Here is a 21,692-nt window from a genome sequence, read left to right as displayed (position 1 = left end):
ATGTGACCAGGCTCTGTTACAAACTATGCCAAAAGTCTAACAAAGGTTTAAAAGAGAAAATTGTTCTTCATTTGTCTGCCCACCTTGCTTTTCTTGGTTTTCCTTGTGCCGTCTTTGAAGGAGTTGCATTCACGGCCTAGCAAAACCATTATATTGGCTAAATGCTCCTGGGAAGGAGGCAGCTCCACTAACTAAGCAGTCCTTCCTGTCAGGATGTACTTGTTGCAAGCTGTGCCACTGTAAGAGCTGTTGTGTTCACCACCGGTTGCTTCAGCAGCTTTTGCCATCAGCCCTTTGGGTCAGGGGCACGTGGCAGTGGGCTCCCCGTGTCAGTCAGTGGTGTAAATGCAGCAGAGGTGCACAGGACAGTTCAGCAAGGCAGCCAAGCTCTGAGAGCAGAGCTCTCTGACAGTGATAGGAACAAGCCTCTTTCCAGCCTGATTTCCAGCCCTGTGCTCCTCATGGTTCCCTGGTGCATCTGCTGTAGTGCTCCTGGAATAATATTGGTAGGAAGGGATCTCTGGGGAAAGTCCAAGTCCTCAGTGAGTCAGCTCGACTGGCTAACCCTGGGAAAACTATCCATTGCCTTCAGGGAGGTTCTTGGTGAGTCAGACTGGTGCTGCCTGGTCTCGGAGGAGGATGGGGAAACTGGCAGGACTGTGCCCTCCAGCAGTGAGTAATTGGATTTGCTCAGCTGTGCTCTTGAATGGGGCTCTGCAGGTGGCTGCTTTGTTACAGAAAAATGCACAGGTTTTCTTCAGCCTCTTACCTGGCAAACAAAGGAGGGTGCAGGGGGAAAGGGATTTAGGACTCCAGTTAGTGGGGAATCAGTGGTAGGACTGTCATATTTTTCAGTCTTGCTTTGAAAGGGCTGGATTTCAAGTCGTTCTTTTTTAAAGAGACTGTTTTGTTTCTCAGAGATGGAAACTCACCTAGCAAACACAATTTTTTCATCTGGTTACTGTAATCTCTCAAATTCCTCCTTGGGGATCCTTGTTTTGGAAGTGCTAGATAGTCACTAACACATTTTAAGGGATCACAGGTACTGCAGCAGCCTCTGGAGGGACAACAAACAATGAGCATTTCTGTTACTCTCCCAGTCCTGTCTCTTCTGATATGCTGCTGTGGCCTTGTAAAATCCTCCAAACCCACCTGACACCTCTGAAAGGACACCAGAAATCCCACCTTAGAGCCATCTAGGGGGGTGCACCCACTGCCAACCTGTGTCCTGTATATAGACAGGCAGAAGATAGACACAGGATGATGCTGGGTGACTCACAGGTGTAAAAAAAGCTGGATTTGGGTTTTTTTTTTCCTCTCATGAAACAAGAAACCACTATGCTGAAGGAGCATGTGCTTCATGGCTTATGCAGCAAAAGCACATGGTGATCATTAAAGGGCTTTCTTTGTTCAGTGCCCCCCACAATAGTTGTCCTGTGTGCTTCTCTTGCCTGCCACTTCCATTGTTTCATACCTGTAGGAGGGACTGGAAGTTCTACCTCAGGTGAAAACTCAGATAAAAGCTTCTTCACTTTGGGTTAAATGGGCTGGTTGATCCCTCTGATTTTTAGGACACCTAAATCTAGTTGTCCTCATGTTTGCTGTGGTCCAGCATACCTGCAGCTCTTAGGTAAGAAGTCCAGTCCTTCAAAGCTTTTGTAATTTGTTTTCACTTCCTTAAAAACACCTTGAGCAATAAATCCTTCAGAAATGTGTCTTCCTGGGAGGAAAGGAGGAGCCAATCCTTATGAAACATAGGATTTGAAACCATGATACAGACAAAGCAGCCAAATACTTAATGGGTAAACGTAATTTGGATGCCAGGTGGGAGCTTTGTTTATGTGCTCAGGGTGGCACTGATGGATGGAATTGAGTTTGAGAAGGAATCATTCTTCCTTGCTGAGCCTGGTGAGCAGGGCTGGCAATCTCATCTTTGCTTGTTTGCTGGCCAGGTTTTGCTTTATTCTTGACCACTGCAGGGGCTTGGAGAGAGTCACGGTCATTTTGTTCTGACTGTGGGCTAAACCTGAGGCAAAATCAGTTTCTTGCTGGGGAGAGAGTAGAAATCTTTGTCTGTGTTGTGAGGTGCCTGTTAGACTGAAAGCTGATTGTTTTCTTTCCCAAATAAGAAATGTCTGCTTTTTGACAGCTATAACTTTGTGTTTTACATATAGCTTGTTGGAAAAGCGAAACTCCAGGGGCGACTTTGCTGAGAGATCAGTTTGTCTGACTTCTCACTTGCTTCAGGAAAAATCAGCTATTGTATTCAGCTCGGTAGTGCTGAATAACAGCCTAGCATACCTTGCCTGGAACAGGATGGTGGAGAGGATCTTCCAAACTTCTCTCCTGGCACATTGCTAGAAGGGTCCAGAGTGAGCTGTAGGGTAACAAAAGCTTCCTTATTGGAGCTCTAAGGGTGGAGCATCATCCTGTTTGTATCTCAAATCTCTGAACTCCTTGAAGAAAGCCACTTTGACACAGTCTTGGGAACAAAAAACCATGACACCATGTGTCTGTCTCCAGGACGGTGGATGATCCCTGCAGCCTGTTGGTGTTACAGAGACCAGAAACTACTCTCTACTCTGGAGGGCAGAGAGCAAATTAATTGTCAGCTTTCCCCTGGTGCAGGGAAGATCTGAAAACTCTCCTGCATGTCACAAGTGCCTTGCAGAGGCACGGAGACATCACCTCCCAAACCTCAGTGGGGCTGGAGGCCCCAGCCTCTGCCTGAGGAAGGGTGAGCTGCTAGAAGTGCAGTGATGTGCAAGGGCATTATGTGAACCTCTGCAGCCTCAGGGACAAACAGGTGACATCTTGGCCTCAGCTAGGATGTCAGCATGGCATCAGATTGCTCCTCCAGGGAGTATATTTCACCTCTGCAGTGCTTCTATCCAGAGGGTACCGGAATCAATGCTCCTGATACACCTTTGCTGCAGTCCTGCTGGAGCAGTTAAGCACAAAGCTTAACTCTTTATGGATATTGGACCAGACTTTTTCTAGAGAGGGGTGACTGAATAACACTAACCAAGTGGTTCAAGACAGGTTTAACAGGTGACTAGCTAACCCCTACTAATCATTTGCTTGTGTATTTAGGACTCCTGTTGCTCTTCAAGGTTCCATTTTCTGCCACGCTGTCCACAGGAGCAAGGAAACAAGCTCTGACCCATCACTTTTTGTGCACAGCAGCCTCTTGGCATAGATGCTGCTAGCTGTCTAATATCTTTTAGGACACTTTTCCACTCAGCTTTTTCTCTAAATGTTTTCTTAATGTTTCTCTTCTGGCCCAAAGGGCCACAAGGCTGACAAAGCAGTGGTAAATGAGTAAGTACCAGGCAGATGTAAGGAAAGATCATGTCATACCATTTTTGACTTGTCCCCTTCCAAAATTAGTCCAAGTCATCAGAGAAGAGAGAGCCAGGGTCGTTTGCTGCCTCATGGTTTGGAAGTGATTTTGTTCCTGACAGACTCCAGTTCATGTTACGCATCTGCAGCTTGTACTCTCTCCTGAATTTAGTTGTCCCATTATCCCTTCCTGCTCCTTCGGTTTTCTTGTGAAAGTGCCTGAGGTCTCTGCTGTGAAAACAAAACAAAACAGAAAAGTGGTTTTTTTTCAGGCCATGCTAGCAGAGTGTCCTGCTTCTGGCAGCCATATCCCTCTGATACCCAGGTGCAGAACTGGTGTGGCAATGACCAGAGAGGCCTGGGGACAGAGCCTGTCTTCTGGACTGGGCTTTGTTCTACACTGTTCATGAACATGAATTATGTATTTTTGAAAGCCTCCTGGCTGGTGAAAAAAATTAGGCTGTGGGGCAGTCTGCCAGTGGAAGATACCAAGCCCTTGCCACATTAGGTGCGACTGGGCAGACATGAGATGAACACCCCTGGGGGAGTGAGCCTGCTTCTTCTCCCCAGCTCCCTCCAGGAACAGAGCTGCTGTTTTGGTTGTGCAGGCATCATGGAAATCTCATAAAGGGATGCTGTGCTGGATTATTCTTGCCCTGCGCTGGCTCATAGCCCAGGAGGGGTGTTTGCTGGGCACCTGCAGCGCGCTGCAGCGTGAGCACCCTGCAAGGGACTCGCAAGGGCGGCTTGCTGGAGGGGGCAGGGTGACCTCATTCTGTCTGCTGCCTGCAGCTGCAGGGATGGCCTCTCCTTAGCAGTTACAGCAGCCTGAGCGCACCAGAAAAGCAGGCAGGAGAAACCAGTTAGATCAACGCTACAGATCTTGGTTCATTCTCTGTGGAGCCTGTCAGTTTCTTGCTAGCCACCCAGGAGGGCTGACAAGCAGGGATAGAAATGAGGTAGAGACCAGAGGGGAAGGAAGAGCCCAAGTTTCTTTGGAAGGGTTACTGTGGACCAGTTTCCTTCTCTAGGCTGCCTGTATGAAGTCTCCCATCTGTCTGCCTTGGGTCTTACCATCTAGAACAGCTTTGGATGCTGGGTGGGAGATGGCACATGGTTGAATCCAAGAGTAGGAAGCAACTGAAATAACTTTTGTGAAATGCCAGCATCGTGCTTGAGGAGGAGGAAAGGAGGGCTGGGATGTGAGAGGGGAACAGTCACATAATATAAACTGTGTTGAAAGGGGATGAAGAAGATGACCTGATAAATGAAGAGTGGGTTGTTGAGGAGGAGGAGGAGGAAACTCTAACAGGAAGAAGGGTGCAGCAATTGAGGCAAGAAGAGTGCAACTCCACAGAGAGAAAAATGGGTACTTCCCAGAGCAGTGATAGAATTTAATAGGTGTCACTGTACAAATATTTTGAAAACTGTATCATATACGTACATGCCAGCACACACAGAGGATGTCACTACTTTATTTGACTTCTCATCTCCTTTGCTTTCCTTTGCTCTTGGCATGATAACCTCTCCCACATGCTCTCTGGCTGCTTCTACAGAGAATGCAGGGCCAAACCTGGAATGTAAATAAGCTTTGCCTCTACTTCCCCACAGTCAGAGACATGATCCCACCTGTGTTTTTTGTGAAAGACTGTTCCTGGTCTCATGGGAGCAGCTGCCATCAATATTCACAGTCATGAGTGGGATGTGTAATACCTGTCCAGCCTAGTGCTTCTGGAGGATGGTGTCCTGTTCCTGTTAAGGAGATTTCAGTGGAAGTCAAGTAACCTTGCACTGATTTATCCTCATCCATAGTGATTGACTCTGTGGCAAAAGAAGGAAGTATGATGTATGGTTTCTGGCTAAAGAGCTCAAATAGGTAGGGACAGGAACGGAAAGATGCCAAAAAAAGGAAGGATCCCTATAAATAGGGAGCAGGTCTGGGCCTTACTCATTTCATTTTCCAGTGCCAAAGTATAAAGGTGCATGTTTCTGGTAGGAGATCAGACCATGTGCCCAGATATCATGACCTTATTTGTCCTTTTCCCCATTCTTCCAGGTGTTCCAGTACCCCAAGGCCTCCCTCTCCAGGGAAAAGGTCTTGCCAATGCACCAGACCAGCGTTGATGGGGTAGAAGACATGTCCATGCTGGGAGATCTGCATGAAGCTGCCATCCTGCTTAACCTGCACCAGCGCTACCAACAGGGTAACATCTATGTAAGTGCCAGGCTGGGCCACATCCCTTCTGGCCAATTTGTTTTTGTTTAGCTTCAGGGCTGCTGGTTTGCATGTGAAATACTGATGTTAGCCTCGTTTTTTTGAGTATTGTTTTATGTGGATAGGAATTAGAGGGGGTTTTCTGCCTTGCCAGCTCCATCATCCCTGTGAGATAGTACCCTTACCACAGGGGCTTCTTTGCATCTATGGAAGAACTTCCAAAACATGAATGCAAACCTGTTGCCTAATTCTTCTGCTTTTACATGCAGTTGTGCTTTTTTTTAATTGCTCTGCTCTCCTTGCACAGACAAATACTCAAAGCATCTCCTGATTTCCCTCTCAGGCCCTCAGGAAGGAGACTGGTGTCAGGAAAGGGACTTGTGAGGAAAAGCACACCTGGGACGAGGCATCCCTGGAGTGCTGGGATGGCAGACTGCTCTGTGAGACTTGGAGAGGACAAGAAGGATATTTTACAAAGACTGCCTTACCTTGCTTTATTCTTACCTTCCTTGTCCATGCTATGTGCACACAGAGTTTTTCAGATTATGACAGAAAAAATGTAAATCTCTTTCTGTGTTGCATAGCAACTGTTATCAAGGCAACCAGACCATATGCACCTGTATTCCAGGAAATTATCAGTAAAGTGACCCTGTTTCTGAACCATCTCCTGCACTGGATGCAGAGGAGACTACAAATTCTCTCTCTTTTTTTTTTTTTTTTTTCCTGTAGACCCCCTTGCCTGTTGTGTATCAACACAACTTTGTGACCCTGTGACAGTACCCACGTGTACACACTATTTTGATGTCCCATGTCCTTGCTGTTCTTCACCTGTGTTTAACACATGCTATGTGTCTCTGTAGCTCTTGGCCCATTTGGATTTATCCCTCCTGTTTCCTCTTCCTCACATCTTAATACACAAGGCAGGATTCTCTCCCTTTTCTATCTGCGTCTTGTACCAGAAACACCACCAACACCAGCACTGAGACAGTGTCACAGCAGCTGTATCTCCTTAAGCCTCTCCTCTAGCTCTGATGTGTCATTCCTTCTCTTATTCAGCATTAGTTCTGTGCCTTCTCCATCTGTGCATAAAGGTGTTAAAGTTTAACACCTTTACACCTCATTTTTTGCCTTTGCATAGTACATGAATGTCACTCTGATTTTTTGGCATAGCCCAGCTCCATATAGTTTTCATTCAAGCAGAAATTGAGAATGTCAGCTGTAGTGCCACCTAATGACTTGCAGTGCTCTGTGAATACCATTCATGGTGCAGGGCTGCAGTTCATTTAATATCATCCTCAGTGATCTCCACAGATAGAAAACAGTAGCCTAAAGTTGCAGCTGAAGCTGTGCTGAGAGGAGTTACACCTATCAGTCAGGGACAAAAATACTTGGAAGAAAATTGGAGAGATCAGAAGTTGGTGAGAAATATAATTTTCTGGAAAACAAAGTTTACCTGAAGGAATGGGTAACCTGGAATACGGATAACCAGTATTAAAAATAAGTACCTAATAATAAAAATAATTAATGAGAGGATGGACAACTGAGAATGGGAAGTGGACAGCTGCTGTGAAAAAGTGCAGCTCTGAACTGGATACCTGGAAGCATCTTGTCATGAATTCCTGAAGGTGATTCTTTCTGATAGAGAATGTAAGTAGAAGTATATCTAGACTAGTGTGATAACCGTAGTTGATTTACTACAGCAGTACCAGCTCAACAGTACCTTTTGTTTTCCACATAAATACTATTCAAGCTCTTACTCAACTGTTCAAGGAAATTATGTGAGCACAGCAACAGCCTGCAATTTCTAGGTGTGCATCTTCCCCCTTCATTCTTGCAGTTCCTGTATTCTTTAACAAAAGTAGACCCAACATAATGTGAATGGTTTATAAATAAGCCAGGGGCTGTACTGCCCCATTTTGTGCTGTCCTGAGCAATGCCATGCCTAACGAGCCAAGTAGGATTTATTGTCTTGAGAAGTAGACACGCCACATGCAGCTTGTCCTGCTTTGGAGACTCCTCTGCTAATAGAGTAGCTGATATGTACATAGTCCATGCAAAATGCTACTGCTGTTAAAAACTGTGGATAGAAATTGTCGATAAGGGATGAGGAGACTGCAACTGGAGATGGAGCAGTTTCCTAGAAACACCTTTGAAAGAGATGGCTGTACTGGAAGAAGTTCTGGAAAGGACTTTCCAGAAGTTCTCTGGAAAGGAGTTCTCTTCCTTGGGAGAGCTGAAACTACAATGGGAAATGCAAAATGAAACATCTGAGAGGAGAAGATGGTCTGAAGGTCTGGGAGAAGAGTTAGAATGAACATCTCTGTCTTGTAGTCTCTGGACAATGTCTGTTCCTCAACTGCTTGTAAAATGCTTTGTCCCCAGTCCATGTTTTCTCACTCAATGCTTTCTTCTTTCCCTCTACCCATCTGGCCAAAGATCATCTGCTTGCTTGTTGCTTTTATCACCAATGAATTATATTTCTGACCACAGAGGTCCATGTCAGAGGATCCTCAGGATTTGTTCCATCATAGCCTGTTCATACTGATAATGCATTTTGGCTTAGGAGACTTTTTATCCCACTGATGATCTCTGATTGCTGCTTTAATAAATGAGTTTTAAATATTTTGGTGACTACAACATCTTATCCATTTGGCTTCTGGCTTCAGAGCATGGCATTGCTGTGGCCCCAGATTTCATTTGGCAGGATGCATCTTTCTTGTCACCAAGTGTTTCATTTACAGCTTCTCCAGTGGATGCATTCAAATGCTTTTATATGTATGTGGTGACTCATAGTTCATGATTTGGAAATAATACTAGATGTCATGCCTTACCACAAAGCTTGGCACCTACTGCAGCAATCTAAGCGTCTCCTCTGCTAAGAATGGGTATTCTTGGAGTAGAGCAGTCCAAGATGTCCCTGTGAGGGAGGCCACCACTCCAGCAGCAGGATTTAAGATGGATGTTGACCATACTACAGAGCCATTGTTAGGAGAGAGGTGGCACCATTGCTCTGAGCTCTGCAGCTCTGAGAATAACTGGATTTGAGCTGGTTGGCTGAACCGAAAAAGTCATGCCCTAAAAAACAAAATTAATTTCCTTCTGACTTCACAATATAATACATTTGAAATTCAATATTGGGCTCTGGGTATTTTATTTTAAACCTTACTATCTCTTTTTTTGAACTGTGAGATTTTCAAAATAAATATTTTCAAAATAAAATGTTTAGAAAATGTAGAAATGTTTTGACTTGAAATCCAGAGCTTCATCTTCACCTGTCAATTTTGATTTGGTTCACAAAATGATTTAAGCTGCTCCAAACAGCATTTTTCAGCAGAAGAAAAATTATTTGTTTTAGTGGTTCTTTGCACATGTATGTGTGTGTGTGTGTGTGTGTGTGGCACCTCTTTGTTGAGGTGGTTCTTGAACTCTCCCAAGCCCCCTCCACTTAAGAGTGTGTGTGTAGGGGCATTGAAGGTGTCTCCTGAGATTCTTTCAGTCCTGGCTGTGCTGTTCAGCTTCAAGCATAGCAGGGTAGCTGGGTATGAAGATGGCTTCATGTTCTTAAATTGTATAAGCTTAATTTAGCAAATATAACAGGATAAGAATGTTATATTGTAAAGCAGCAAAATTTAGAGTGCCTCTTCCATACCCAATTGTGCAGCCCTTTCCCTGGGGTTTGACATTTTTTTGCCAAACTGGGGAGCTCTCTGCCAAAGCTCAACATCCTTATTTAGGCTTTCTCCCTTCACCATGAGTTATTTCAGGGTCTGGGTTTGTCATGATTTTTTTTTTTGTCCAGGAGCTTTATTTCCTTGCTGTGTTTTTTTTTTTCTCCCCCTAGACAAACATTGGTTCCATCTTGGCATCAGTAAATCCCTACAAACCCATCCCTGGTCTGTACAGTGTGGATGCCATAGATCTGTACAGACAGCACCGGCTGGGTGAGCTGCCTCCTCATATCTTCGCCACCGCTAACGAGTGCTACTGCTGCTTGTGGAAGCGTCATGACAGCCAGTGTGTTCTGATAAGGTTAGAAATGAAGAACCGGCTACTCCCTCGCTGCATCACACGCCTTGCTCCCGCTGTTCCATTTTCATTGGCATCTGCCTAAATATCCACACCATCCTTCCTACCTTTGCCTGATACCTGCTTGTCACAGCAGAGATGCCATGTGTTTATCCCTAGAGGTCTCTTCTGTGCTGTGGGTGGGATGGTCATCAGCTCTCTTCTGGATTTGTGAATGAAATGTATGGTTTTTTCCTGACAGTGGAGAAAGTGGAGCTGGAAAGACTGAGAGCACCAAGTTGCTGCTGAAATTCTTGTCAGCCATGAGCCAGACCTCTCTTGGGGCCCCTGTGTGTGAGAAGAGCACTTGCGTGGAAGAAGCCATCCTGGAAAGCAGGTACAGTCCACCCTCATGGGCACCAAACGTGCTGAGTCAGCCTACCTTTGGGGGGGCCCTGCCTTTGGGGGGGCCCTGCCTTTGGGGGGGCCCTGCCTTTGCGGAGGGCCTGCCTTTGAGGGGCTCTGCCTTCTGGGTAGCCGGGCCATGGATGGAGCCAGACCTGAGCAGCAAGGATCACAGAGCTGAATGGTGTCACGTCAGGGAAATGCAAAGGTTGCGGTCTCGCTGGGATGCCTCACCTGGCTGCTCTCCCAGGTGTCCATGCATGGATTAGGCTTCTTTCCAACAGCAACATAGGGTGTGCATGGCAGCCAGAGAATTAATGCTCTAGCTCTCAGTTGTGGATGTCCTCACAGTGAGTCTCTGTCATGCTCTGACTTCTGGTCTCCATTTGCCCCTGCTCTCCTCTACCTCCGTATGTTTCAGGCTGCTGGAATGTCTTGCCCTCAGGGGTCCCATGGGCCTCCTTGCAGCTCTCCTGATGTCCAGGCAAGTGATATCATGGAGAACATCCATGGAAGCTGTAAGGGGCCTCAGGTGGTCGCAGCTGGTCTCGACTGGAGCTGGCACCAGGGAACAACCAACACCCACCTAAACCTTGGCAAGGCATCAGGCAGGCAGGGAAGCGTGTGGCAGCTGGATCAAACATGTTTGGAAGAGAAGTCAGCAACCATGAGGGGATGTAGACATGCTTTGGGGGAAATCCTTCATGCCAAAAGAGGTCCTGACCCCCATGAGGGCCCATGGCCCATGCAAGGGCAGGGACAGCCCTGAGGGAGAGGTGACCCACACTGGAACAGGGACATGAAGGAAAAAAGTTTCAGAAAAACCTGAAGAAGCAAAGTGCAGCTGAGGAAAAGCAGTAAGAGGCAAAAAGAAGCAGAGAAAACGAGGAAGCAAGGAGTGACGGAAAGAAGCAGTCCTGTGTGTGTGACCCCAGATTCCTGTGCTGCCTTGGAGGAGTTTTGAGGGACTGGGTGTAAACTGAGGTAAAAATGAAAGCTGAGACTAACAAAAGGAGGTCAATAGGTGTTTGACTTCAGGTAAGCCTGGGGAAGAGGGAGAAAGAATGTTTACTTAAGTGGCTGTTTAATTGTTTGTTTCCTCCTTTTCTTTAATACCTGAATTCTATTTAATAAATTAAACAAAATTTCTCAGCACAAGACTGTCTTACCTGTGACTGGAGAACCTTGCTGGGGGTATTGTCAAGGTTGAGATTGCAGGCTGGTCCTAGCTGGAGCCTGTGATAGTTGCAGAAACCTCCAGAGGAGTAAATCAGATATCTGCAACAGGATCTAATAAGAATAAGTTGGAATCCTTTGAACTATCTGTGTGAAAGTGACTCACATGCAAGTGGCATATTTCAGGGCTCAGCGTGTAGAGAGAAGGAATGTTTCCTGGAAGATAGTGATGCAGAAAAGCTACAGGTAACTGTGATGAAAATACCCTAAGCAGACCTGCAGTGTGCAGTTTGGCAGCTGTGAGCGCATTGTGTGTTTTAGGATCCTTATAAGCAGAGCAGCATTGAGCAGAAGGGCTATTGCCCTTGGACCTGGTGCTCGAGAGACTGTTGTTGGATGATTTATACTTTGCAGGTGTGCAGATTTTACTAAGGATGTGGGCAAATTGTAAAGAGCTCTGAAGTGCAGTACAGTCATGACTCAAGATCTGCAAAATCTGCTTTAAGGCAAGCAGCTTAGAAGGCTCAAGAATGCTTAGCAGTTAAGTGGTAACTTGACAGTGATCCAGAGAGCTTATGATGGTGGATAGGTGATTCCTGAGACTGTGAGATGCCATAGCTGTGAGCTGGAGTGAAGTAAGAGCTTGTGACCTGTTCTGTATACATCTCTAGTGCTAGGTGAGAGAGAGAATTTGATTTGTCACCTTTTTCCTGAAGACAGGAAGCTGAAGGCCTGGCCCAGATCAGGAAGCTGCTGCCACTCCTATGAAGCCTACTTTGTGTTTGGGGTTCAGCTTCACTTCCTCTGCCAGTGGCCCTCCTCGGGTTGGCCTATGGTGGATTTTCGTGCTTGCAGCCCAGCACATACCAAGGAACAATGCTGGATTCTTTCTCAGTTTCAGACAGCATTGCAAACAAAGTGTTCCATCAGCTTTCTATCACTTGCTTGTGTTGTAACATTCAGGCTTGGTGTATTTCTCATAAGTCAGGCTCTGAAAACTCCTTCAGCGCTGTTGTTTTGGTCTGTTTTCCTTCTTGAAAATCTCCATCAGTTCATTAAAAATTCTGCTAACTTTCAGCTTTTTTTCTTGCTTGCTTCTCCATGTTGGGTGCCACTGCTGACAGCATAGCCACCTTTCCTGTTATTCATCTCCCCAAGTCTTCGAATCTTCTTTTTATCTTCAACTATGCATATGAATACTGAATACTGCATATGGTGCAGTATTTCTAAATTCCAGACTTTGCTTTCTGCTACTCTGCTGAAACTGGTCCCCATCATTTTGAGTCCTGGAACACACCCTGCCCACATCCAGCCAAGCAGCCAGCATCCCCTTCCTGATGTGCTGCTCCCCCTCACAGTTCACTGCTGCATCAAGTGCCACCTTGTGATGTGCTGCTGGTGTGGGCAGATTGCTCAGCCCGGGTACTTGCCCTCATTCCTGACTGAATGAGCTCACCCTCACTGCCCTGCCTTGCAACTGCTGCCAGCCTCAGACACGCATCAGCTTATTTTCTCCCCTATGTCTAAAGGACTTCAGCACTCATATACATGAGCCCATTGCCAAACTAAACTGTAAAGGTATTTCCTTGTGTTTTTCTTACCTATTTTGACATGATTTACAGCCATAAAGATTGGCAGGCTAGTTCCTGCACTCTCACTGCAACTGTAGTAGTCACATAACATAACTCTGTCCTCCCTTTTTCTGGTTGATTCATGGCATTGGTTTGCTCAGTGGGATATTCCTGTGCAATATCCTTTATTTACATGCTTGTTTCAGAGTTGTGAGTTCAGATTCTCCAGGGCAAGGAACTTACCTCCTGATCTGTTCACACAGATTTCTCTAACTGGCATTTCTATTGTTGTAATGTGTTATAACAGAGCAATTTTCATTTTTATGCTTGTTTCTTGGAAGTGGTTGTTTCAAGAGGTAAGTTACGAAAATACTGCCTGAATTTTCCTGAAGGTTGTTGAGTGTTTCCCCCAACCATAACTCTCCCTTAGCAAACACTCACAAGACCCGAAGCTTCCTGCAAGCTCCAGTGCTGTCTGTAGTTGTGATTATTTTTGATGCTATATTTATAAACATGTAAATAATCCCATATTCACCCCAGTCTCCAGTGGAACTGCACAGTAGATCAATGGAGATATTTAAATGCCAATACTTCTGAGGGTAATAACGGTAATAATTTTTGTTTAAACTATGTATGTTTTAAAATTAGACATGACGACATGCAGGCTGTTCTTGTAGCATCTCTATGACTCCTTGCTTGTCAGGCCTTCAGATTATTTTAGAATTGGCTAAATTGTAGAAATGAATATTTTTAAACCTGGATTCAGCATGTCAATTTGAGTGGCTTAGGCTTTTCCCTTGAACTGTTCTGTGAAGCAAGAACCAAGCTGCATTTCAACTCACTGTTTTCCACATCGTATGTACCTCCTGAAGGCAGGAAGGTGACAGGAGACAAAATTCTTCAGTTTATCACCTCTCTGATGTTTGGTGATAGATTTTTTTACAACTTCTTTTTTCCTGAAGTGGATAATGTGGCTCTCTTAGAATATAGCTTTCAGATCTGTTATGTGTGTATAGTCCCTGTACTTGGAAACCATGTGGCTCGTATCAGCCTAAGCAAGATTTAGGTAACAAGGGCTTGTGTGTTCCAGTATCAAATTTCAGTACCAAACAGAACATTTTATTACTGTGTTTGTTAGTTTGAAGATGTTTGCCTGTAATTTTAATGGATGTGTTATACTGTTTTCTCAAAGGCAGAAATAAAAAAGGTAGAACAAATATAGAAGTATATGGTTTAAAGCTACAGAGTGTTTGCCCTATATGTGTGATGCTTCTGAAAATCCTGAAAATAATACAATCCCATTCACAGGATGCTGCTGTGTTAAGGACACAACCTGGCTGGGTCTTGCCACCTTTTGTTTCCTGAAGCCACATTGGTGGGGAATGCCCTTGACAGTGTGAGCACCAGCTGCCCATATGGATTTGGGACTGATTTAATTAACTCCAATCCCAAAGGTTTAAAATCTATCTAGCAGCATGTTAAATTGCTCCTGCCATTCTTCCCTGCCCTTGAGCTCTCCCAGCTTGTCCAGGCTGGTGCTGTAACAAATTAATCTCTTGTGGCAGAGCACTCTGTGCAAATGTCAAAAGACTGGGTACATGTTTTGTTTTAATGATATCCCACCACTAATCATATCTTCATTGCCTTATTTCTGCAGCCCCATTCTGGAGGCCTTTGGAAATGCCAAGACAGTTTATAACAACAACTCCAGCCGCTTTGGGAAGTTCATCCAGTTGCACTTCTCTCAACACGGACACATCCAGGGAGGCCGAGTAACCGATTGTATCCTTTTCTTCAGTGGATCAAAAATGGATGGAGTAAGTGAAGATGAGGAGATGCTCAGTGTGGGTCAGGAAATCCCTCATCACAGTTTCTCAAAGCCAGTTTATAGCTGTGGGGAAATTTGCAAGTTAAAGAGAGAATAAGCGTTTGTTTTGTGGCTTGGCAGCACCTAACTCTGGAAACCTTTCGACTAGGTACTGCATTAGGTATGGACATAGTTTGACTTTTCACTTTGGCAGTCTCAACACTTGTTACTTAAAACCCTGGAATCTGCTGCCACGTTGATTGCATCCTGTCTGGTCCGCATAAAATTATTGCTTTATGTTAGCTCTGCCAATGAATTCGTGATTGACAAAAGTGAGACCAAACTAAGAATCACTATATTCTGCGAAATATTTGGATGCAGAAGAGAATTATGACTCCCTGTTTTGGGCTGGGATCTCCAGTGGACCTTGTAATCCTAATCATAGAATCATAGACTATCTCAAGTTGGAAGGGACCCATAACAATCATTGAGTCCAACTCCCTGCTCCTCTCAAGACTACCTAAAATGAAATTGTATGCCTTAAGAGCATCGTCCAGATGTTCCTTGTAGTCTGAGAGGCTTGGTGCCATGACCTCTTCCATGAGGAGCTTGTTCTGGTGACAACAAGGACAGTGAAGACTGGATATAGTCAAATTATGTTGTGCTGTGACAACTTTTTTCCCTGTATGCCCATGGAGCCCTCTCCCAGAGGCTTAGACCTATCTTTTATCTACATGAGGCAGGTAAAGCTGCCTTGGCTACATTTCTTGATGGTGATGTTCAAAGCTGCTGATGACTGCAAACCACACCAATTTCCACTGGAGTAGCAGCCAGATGAATTTACTACCGTTGTAAATAACAGGCTTGCATTGTTTAGTCTCTGCTCTCTGTGCTGTCAGTAGATTAAAGATAGTGGTCTCTTGCAGAAGCAATGAGAACTGATGCAAGACTTGCTGTGAGCAATACAGACTTTCAGATTAGAGTAGCCTCTAATCTTTCTATGTGTTCCTAATGTGGCTCATCCTTTGTTAGGTTGCCTATGCTCTATCTCACTCTGCCCTTTTAAATATTTCTTTTGCACATCATACCTCCTTGTAAAATGAGTAGAGAGGATGATCTGAGATGATGTTTAGGACCACTCTTCACCTACTTCCCACAGTGTCAGTTATTTAATGTTTTGCTGCTTGTTGCAGGGTTCATCCCAGTGTGTTTAGAAGATTCTTTGTCAGTCATCAAGAAATAAGTGCATGTGCCACTTGAATGTTTTTTCCTTAACTTGCTGTTCAGATTTATTGGAAAAGGTAGGTATCACCTCTTCTGACTGCTGGGTGAGCCCTCTTCCCATAGTATGGTGTGGCAGTGCCAGATCATCTCCTGAATGATGCTATCTTCATCACAACGTGTATGCCTTAGCTCCTTATGTGTTACAACTGCAACTGTCTCAAATAAGGCAGAGGAGCAATGTTTGTTGTGTATTTATCAGAGCCTCTTCTCCTATTTTTGTTAAACTCTGTGCATTACAGAGAGACCCCAAGAAAAAGCTGTTTATTGAGGGGAAAGGGAGAGAAAAAGTACCTGGAAACTCAGTTCCACGGAGAGGAATATGGGGTACAACTCCAAACATGGGCATCTCTGCTCTGATGTAGTTTACTTAGGAGTCAGGAACTCACTGAGGAGCAGTGCCAGAACTGACAGGTTCAGTTTGTCCATGTGCATGCTCTTGAGTACAGAGAAGTCAGCACGTGGTCAGTTGCACAGCCACATGTGACAAGAGCTTGATACAGAATTTATTTAGACAAAACCATCTAAACTGGTAAAAGTCCCTCTTGTACATTGGCCCTGGAGATTTACCTGTATCCTTGTCCTCTCTTTGCCTTTGCAACCACAAGTCCAGTCTCTTTCTACTTGCTACTCTTGTATTCTTTGTTTCAGAACAGAGTGGTACACCAGAACCCCGGAGAGAGGAATTACCACATCTTTTATGCTCTGCTAGCTGGTGTGAGCGGGGAGCAGAAAGGTAATTGCATGTTACAGGGTATGACTTTGTCCTCTTTCCAGTCCAGCAAGTGAAGCAGGTGTAAGTCAGTTAGAGCATGGATATTTCAGGTACTTGATATGTAGCTTTTTCTTGAAGGTCATATGGTGATTTTGTGGGAAGCAGAAAGGGGAACTGAGAGAAAGAGGCTGAGGATGACAGAAATGCTGTATGAGAAAAGACACTTCAGGCATTCTGAGGTGGAGGGAAAAGTCTGTGGAAAGTGACGAGGTAATGAAACTGGCTAGAGGTGAAGGAAGGGTAGAGAGTCTTGATACAGTTGCTGATGGGACCTGTTTCCGGAGTTCAGAGGTTGGATGACAGACATACTTTTACAACAAACCTTCAGTATAGATAATAGTAGAGAGAATTAGAAAGACCAACGATGTAGTGGAAGGACTAGAACCAAAACATGTATAGTGTCTGAATAAAGGGTTTATAGCTCAGTACATGGGGAAGGGAGAAGTGGGTCTGAAAGGGGGCATGCAGGAAAGTGGCAGCTGCAGGGTGTGGATGAATCTGCTCTGTAGCACAGAATCCCCTTAACAACATTTGTGTGTACCTGTCCCAAGCACTGCTGAGCACTGATGGTCTTGCTGAAGAGGTCAGATAAGCAGGCAGGAACATGTTATGTTGCACTCTGGTTTTGAGGGACAGGGGAATTTCTTATTCTCTGTGTGTTAGGATAATTGGGTGGAAGATTTGGGCCTGACAGTGGAAGGAGTAGGGCTTCAGTTTTAGGGAATATATACAGGAATGGCTGCATAGGTCAATTCAGAGATCAATCTAAAGCAAAGGAAAATAGTGGGACCATGATTATTAGCAAGTACTTAGGGAAAACATACAAAACATTCTTTTCTTTAGCAGATCTACAATTCCTCCTCATCTCCCTCTTCAAGCTGCTGTCCCAGGATACTTCACTTCCCCATCTGTAATGTGATTTTGGGTCTTGATTGTCCTTGTCTCCTTTCTCCATTGATTTTTTTAGTTCTCCTCTGTTCTTTTTAAAATGGGGGATCAAAACTGCAGAAAGTATTTAAGATGTGGTTGCACTACAGATACATACAGGGACCTAATTCTGGTTTTACATATGGTTTTGTGTTCCTACTAAAACTAAAGGAACTGAACTATGTTCAGTTTTTGACTGCTGCTCAGCACTGAGATGTCTTCAGAAATCTGACTGTGACTGAACTCTGTCTCATGTGATGATACCTAATTTAGAGGTCATTATTGTATGTGTATAATTAAGACTATTTTTCTGTATACTTTTTGAGATAGATTTTTTTTTCTGAGTCAATTCAGTATTAAGAAATTCTACAGCTCTGCATCTTGGGATTTGACTGTTCTAAATAATTTTGCATACCCTCTACAAGCCTTTTTACATCATACCCTCCTCTTTCCCCCTTCCCCGTGCATTCACTGTCGAGGTGTGGCTTTTGAGGGATGTGGAATCAGTTCAGATGAACTCTCGCTATGGTAAACATACACACTTTGGGGGCGATCAAGATCATAGAATTAAAAGGCTCATTGCCAAATAAATTGTTATCTTTCTCCTGCCTCTTTTTCTTCTGTTGCAGAGAGCCTCTCCCTCTCCGAGCCAGAGACTTATCGTTACTTGAACCAGTCTGGTTGTGTGACTGATGAGAACCTGAATGATGTAGAGTTGTTCAGTAAGGTCATGGTGAGTCCAGTCCTAACTCCTCTTGAACTTTTGGGAATAATCTCAAGGACTAAACATGCTGCATGGTCTAGATCTCACAGGCAGAATATATTTGCCCTAAGCCAAAATTGGGTGTCCAACAAGCCTGAAACTCAGCTCTACCTGTTTATGATAAAAACAAGGCTCAAGAAGTGTTTTTGGAAAACAGTCAGTATGAATAATAATTTAGAAAGATGGAGAATTTTTGGGAGCCTGAGCCCCAAACCCCAGCCCCCATAATGGTTCCTGGGAGCCTTCTAGATAGCCTGATGCAGGAAACCTCAAATTGACTATTAGAAGTGGAACAGTTTGATCTGAAGGTAGTGTTCTCCAAATATATTCCAGTAAAGTTGTATCACCTGTGCAAATGGCATATTCTGAAATACCACACAGATTTCAATAGGCATCTATAACTTTACCAGAGGTTATAGGTTTAGCAGGATGAATGTGCAAATTGATGTTTTATTTGATAAGTGGTTATTGGCCTGAGGGCTTTAGTAATGTAGGTGAAACCAGGTAGGCAAGGCTAGAGAAGCCATCTTAAGATTTCAATAGCTCCTGCTTAGGCGTGATTTAAGGGAAGGAAACATCTCCTGCACAGCAGAGATTTCAATGGCAACATGGCATTTATATTTCAGCTGAGGAGACGCCTGGAGGAAAGAAGGGAGCTAGAACCCCAGAGTGCCCCACACACAGGGTGAATGCATGAAAACTAGGTCCTACTTGTCAAAGTCTATTTATGCCCCAAGAACCCTGGCTCTCATGCATGCATTAAGACAGAGGAAATGTACCTTAATTCCTCATTATCTGGTAACCTGTTTCTCACCTTCTAGCAGTTAATGCTGAAAGCCTGGTTTTAAATCTTGCTGCAAAGATCTACTGTTCTAAGCTAGAATAAAGTAAGGGAGTTATGTGGATCAGAGTAAATTAAGTATATAATATGAGTATGTCCTTCAGGGAGGAAAATAAGGGAGAATGTGGAAGCAGTCCAGTAACATCTGTAACCTGTGCTGCCCATGTTCAGGGGTGAATTTCCTCTCATAGTCACAAATCCATTCTTCCTGTGACAGATCAGCAATGGCAGCAGCAAAGTCCAACTGGAGGATAGAGCAAATGCCCACCTCTCTTAGATGGTGATAGAGTAAATGTAGAAGAGAAAGGGAGACAGAAAAGATCACTGAGAGATGTATAGCTGAGAGAGGTGCTGTGCCATCCCGTTTCACTTTGATTCATGGTGACTGTAATTCCTAGTTATACGTCTTACACAGACTGGGCCTGAGTGTGGTGGTTACTTGGCTATATGTACAGCCAACATTAGCTGTATGGTTTTGAACAGACTGCCATGAAGGTGGTGGACTTCAGCACTGAAGAAATCAGAGACATCTTCAAACTTCTTTCTGGCACACTTCATTTGGGAAATGTTGAATTCATGACAGCTGGTGGGGCCCAGGTTACAACAAAAGCAGGTAAGTGGGACCCTAGCAACTTGGTAGACCATGGAAAGCCCCTTAAGGCCCCCAGTGAAGCTCACTCCATTGTCATTTTTCCCTCTGGTTATGCTGGTATGCAATGCCTTTGCCAGCAGGTTCACTGACTCCAGTGAGCCCTGCAAAAGCATTGCCACAGGATACACGGCTCCAGGGCACCAGTGTGATTTAGTTGGGCTGTGGCCCTCTGACCCATTAGTGCTCCTGCCTACTCTCAGACGAGTTCACGGCATCACAATTTCTCTTTTGCATTGAAAGAGATGGAATAAATAGGATCAGGGAAGAGTTGGAGATGAAAGTAGTCTGTTAGAGACTTTTCCCCATCTTCATTTGAAGCATTTGCTAATGTGCACTCTGTTACTGTTATGCAATCTGAGCACGTCTGGTAAAGTGAATCCCTAAACAGACAGAAGAAATAAATATGTATTACAAATCCTTCAAGTCTTAAGTTAATTGCCTCTCTTCTTAACATCCAAGTTTAGCAATCCCATGCTTAGACTGTACTATTGTGCCTTTAGGAAAACATATCTTCTCGTGCAATAAATATTTTGCTGGTGCTGAGCTTTACACAGAACTTGGCTCTTCCTGTTCTCAGCAGAAAGTCTGACCTACAGGAGTATCTGACTGTGGCCCAATATGGGTGCTGACTCTGCCTCAGACTGGGGTATATGAGCTTACAGCTTTGGGTATGCCCAATAGAATTAAGTAAAAGGGAGTGTGTTTTGTGCTGGAGTTTAGTCACTTGTTTTGTAGGATCTCTGGGATTTCCTCATTGAGCTGTAAAACTTGAATTCCCCGTGAGTGATGGGATCCATGCAGGAGAAAAAAGTGTGTCTTCCTTTGTTATTAGTGCTGAATGTGGCCAGTGACCTCCTGGGCCTAGATGCCTTTCAGCTTTCTGAAGTTCTGACTCAGAGGTCCATGATTCTGCGTGGGGAAGAGATCAGCTCCCCTCTCACTGTGGAGCAGGTAAGTGTCCTAGTGTATGCTACTGCTTCTGCCACTTCTGCATTTCCAGGCCCTCTGTCTCCCTCTCGTATCACCCATTCCAATTTAGGACTTCGTTTCCTCAGGTATTTTGCCCTTATTGTCAGTTCAGGTCCCAGTGTTGACTCTGCTTTTTAGCTTTTACAGGGGACTTCGCTTGCAAATGTCAATGCACTTTGTCAATGGTTTTGAGTCACCTTCACTCACCAGGAACTGGTCATACTTGTGTTGTGCAGAAGGTGCATCAGATGCTTTGTGGTAATGGCAGGTATGCATGCTTTTACCTTGCAGAACTCCCAGGTTACACTGCATTTACTGGAAGGTCAAAGCTTGCACACAGTTACCACGAAACATCCGGCAGATGTTAGGTTGTTACCCCACAGTAGGTTTTTTACATACAACCACAAAGGAGGACTGAAAAAAATGATATGTAGCTCTTGTGATGTTGCTGATCACTTGAGGGCACTCTTGGTGTTTTAGGTCCATGCACAGATAACTGTAGAAAATCTTCTGTCATTAATAAAATACAAAACACTGGAAAACATGGAGTAATATTACTAGGAGGGAAGAAACATCATGTTATAGCAAAATGAACATCTGTAATGGAAATCTTGTGCTGGCACAGACTGCAGAGGGTTATCAATCCAACGCCTGTATTGGCAGAGAAAACAGAGTCACTAGACTCTCTCTGACGGATGTCTGTCTAACTTTCCTTCAGATTTCCCATGGAAGGAATTTCACAGCATCTTTAAGTATCCTGCTTTAGCTGCAGTGGAGTCTGAAGTTGAAAAGATTTTCCTCATATTTAGATTACCTTTGACATCCCAGCTGTCCACCTTACAAGCTTTGACTTCTGTTTTCATGTGGTGGTCTCTTTTCTAAGCTAAACAATCCAGTTCCTTCAGTGCTTCCTTGTAAGTAATTTTCTAAATCTCTTTGTCTTCTGTCTCTGTTTTCCCACAT

General features: G+C 44.4%; 1 protein-coding gene across 3 annotated transcripts in view; it reads left to right on the top strand.

Moving 5' to 3' along the window:
* Positions 1 to 21,692, top strand: part of LOC126652911 (unconventional myosin-X-like) — a 91,118-nt gene that overhangs the window by 14,292 nt on the left and 55,134 nt on the right. The window contains exons 3-10 of one of the 3 annotated variants that reach the window (XM_050340136.1): positions 5,399 to 5,557; positions 9,399 to 9,586; positions 9,825 to 9,959; positions 14,372 to 14,531; positions 16,454 to 16,538; positions 18,134 to 18,237; positions 19,592 to 19,721; positions 20,593 to 20,711. In XM_050340136.1, the coding sequence (XP_050196093.1) occupies positions 5,399 to 5,557; positions 9,399 to 9,586; positions 9,825 to 9,959; positions 14,372 to 14,531; positions 16,454 to 16,538; positions 18,134 to 18,237; positions 19,592 to 19,721; positions 20,593 to 20,711 (1,080 nt within the window). Of the gene's footprint in view, positions 1 to 5,398; positions 5,558 to 9,398; positions 9,587 to 9,824; positions 9,960 to 14,371; positions 14,532 to 15,753; positions 15,823 to 16,453; positions 16,539 to 18,133; positions 18,238 to 19,591; positions 19,722 to 20,592; positions 20,712 to 21,692 lie in introns of those variants that run through there. The other 2 variants (XM_050340137.1, XM_050340138.1) reach the window with 2 other exon arrangements.

The sequence above is a fragment of the Myiozetetes cayanensis genome, unplaced genomic scaffold, assembly GCF_022539395.1.
Source record: "Myiozetetes cayanensis isolate MyiCay16 unplaced genomic scaffold, myiCay2020 scf9, whole genome shotgun sequence".
NCBI lineage: Eukaryota > Metazoa > Chordata > Aves > Passeriformes > Tyrannidae > Myiozetetes > Myiozetetes cayanensis.
Note: the sequence above shows the minus strand (reverse complement) of the source record. Positions and strands in the feature narration are given on the sequence as shown.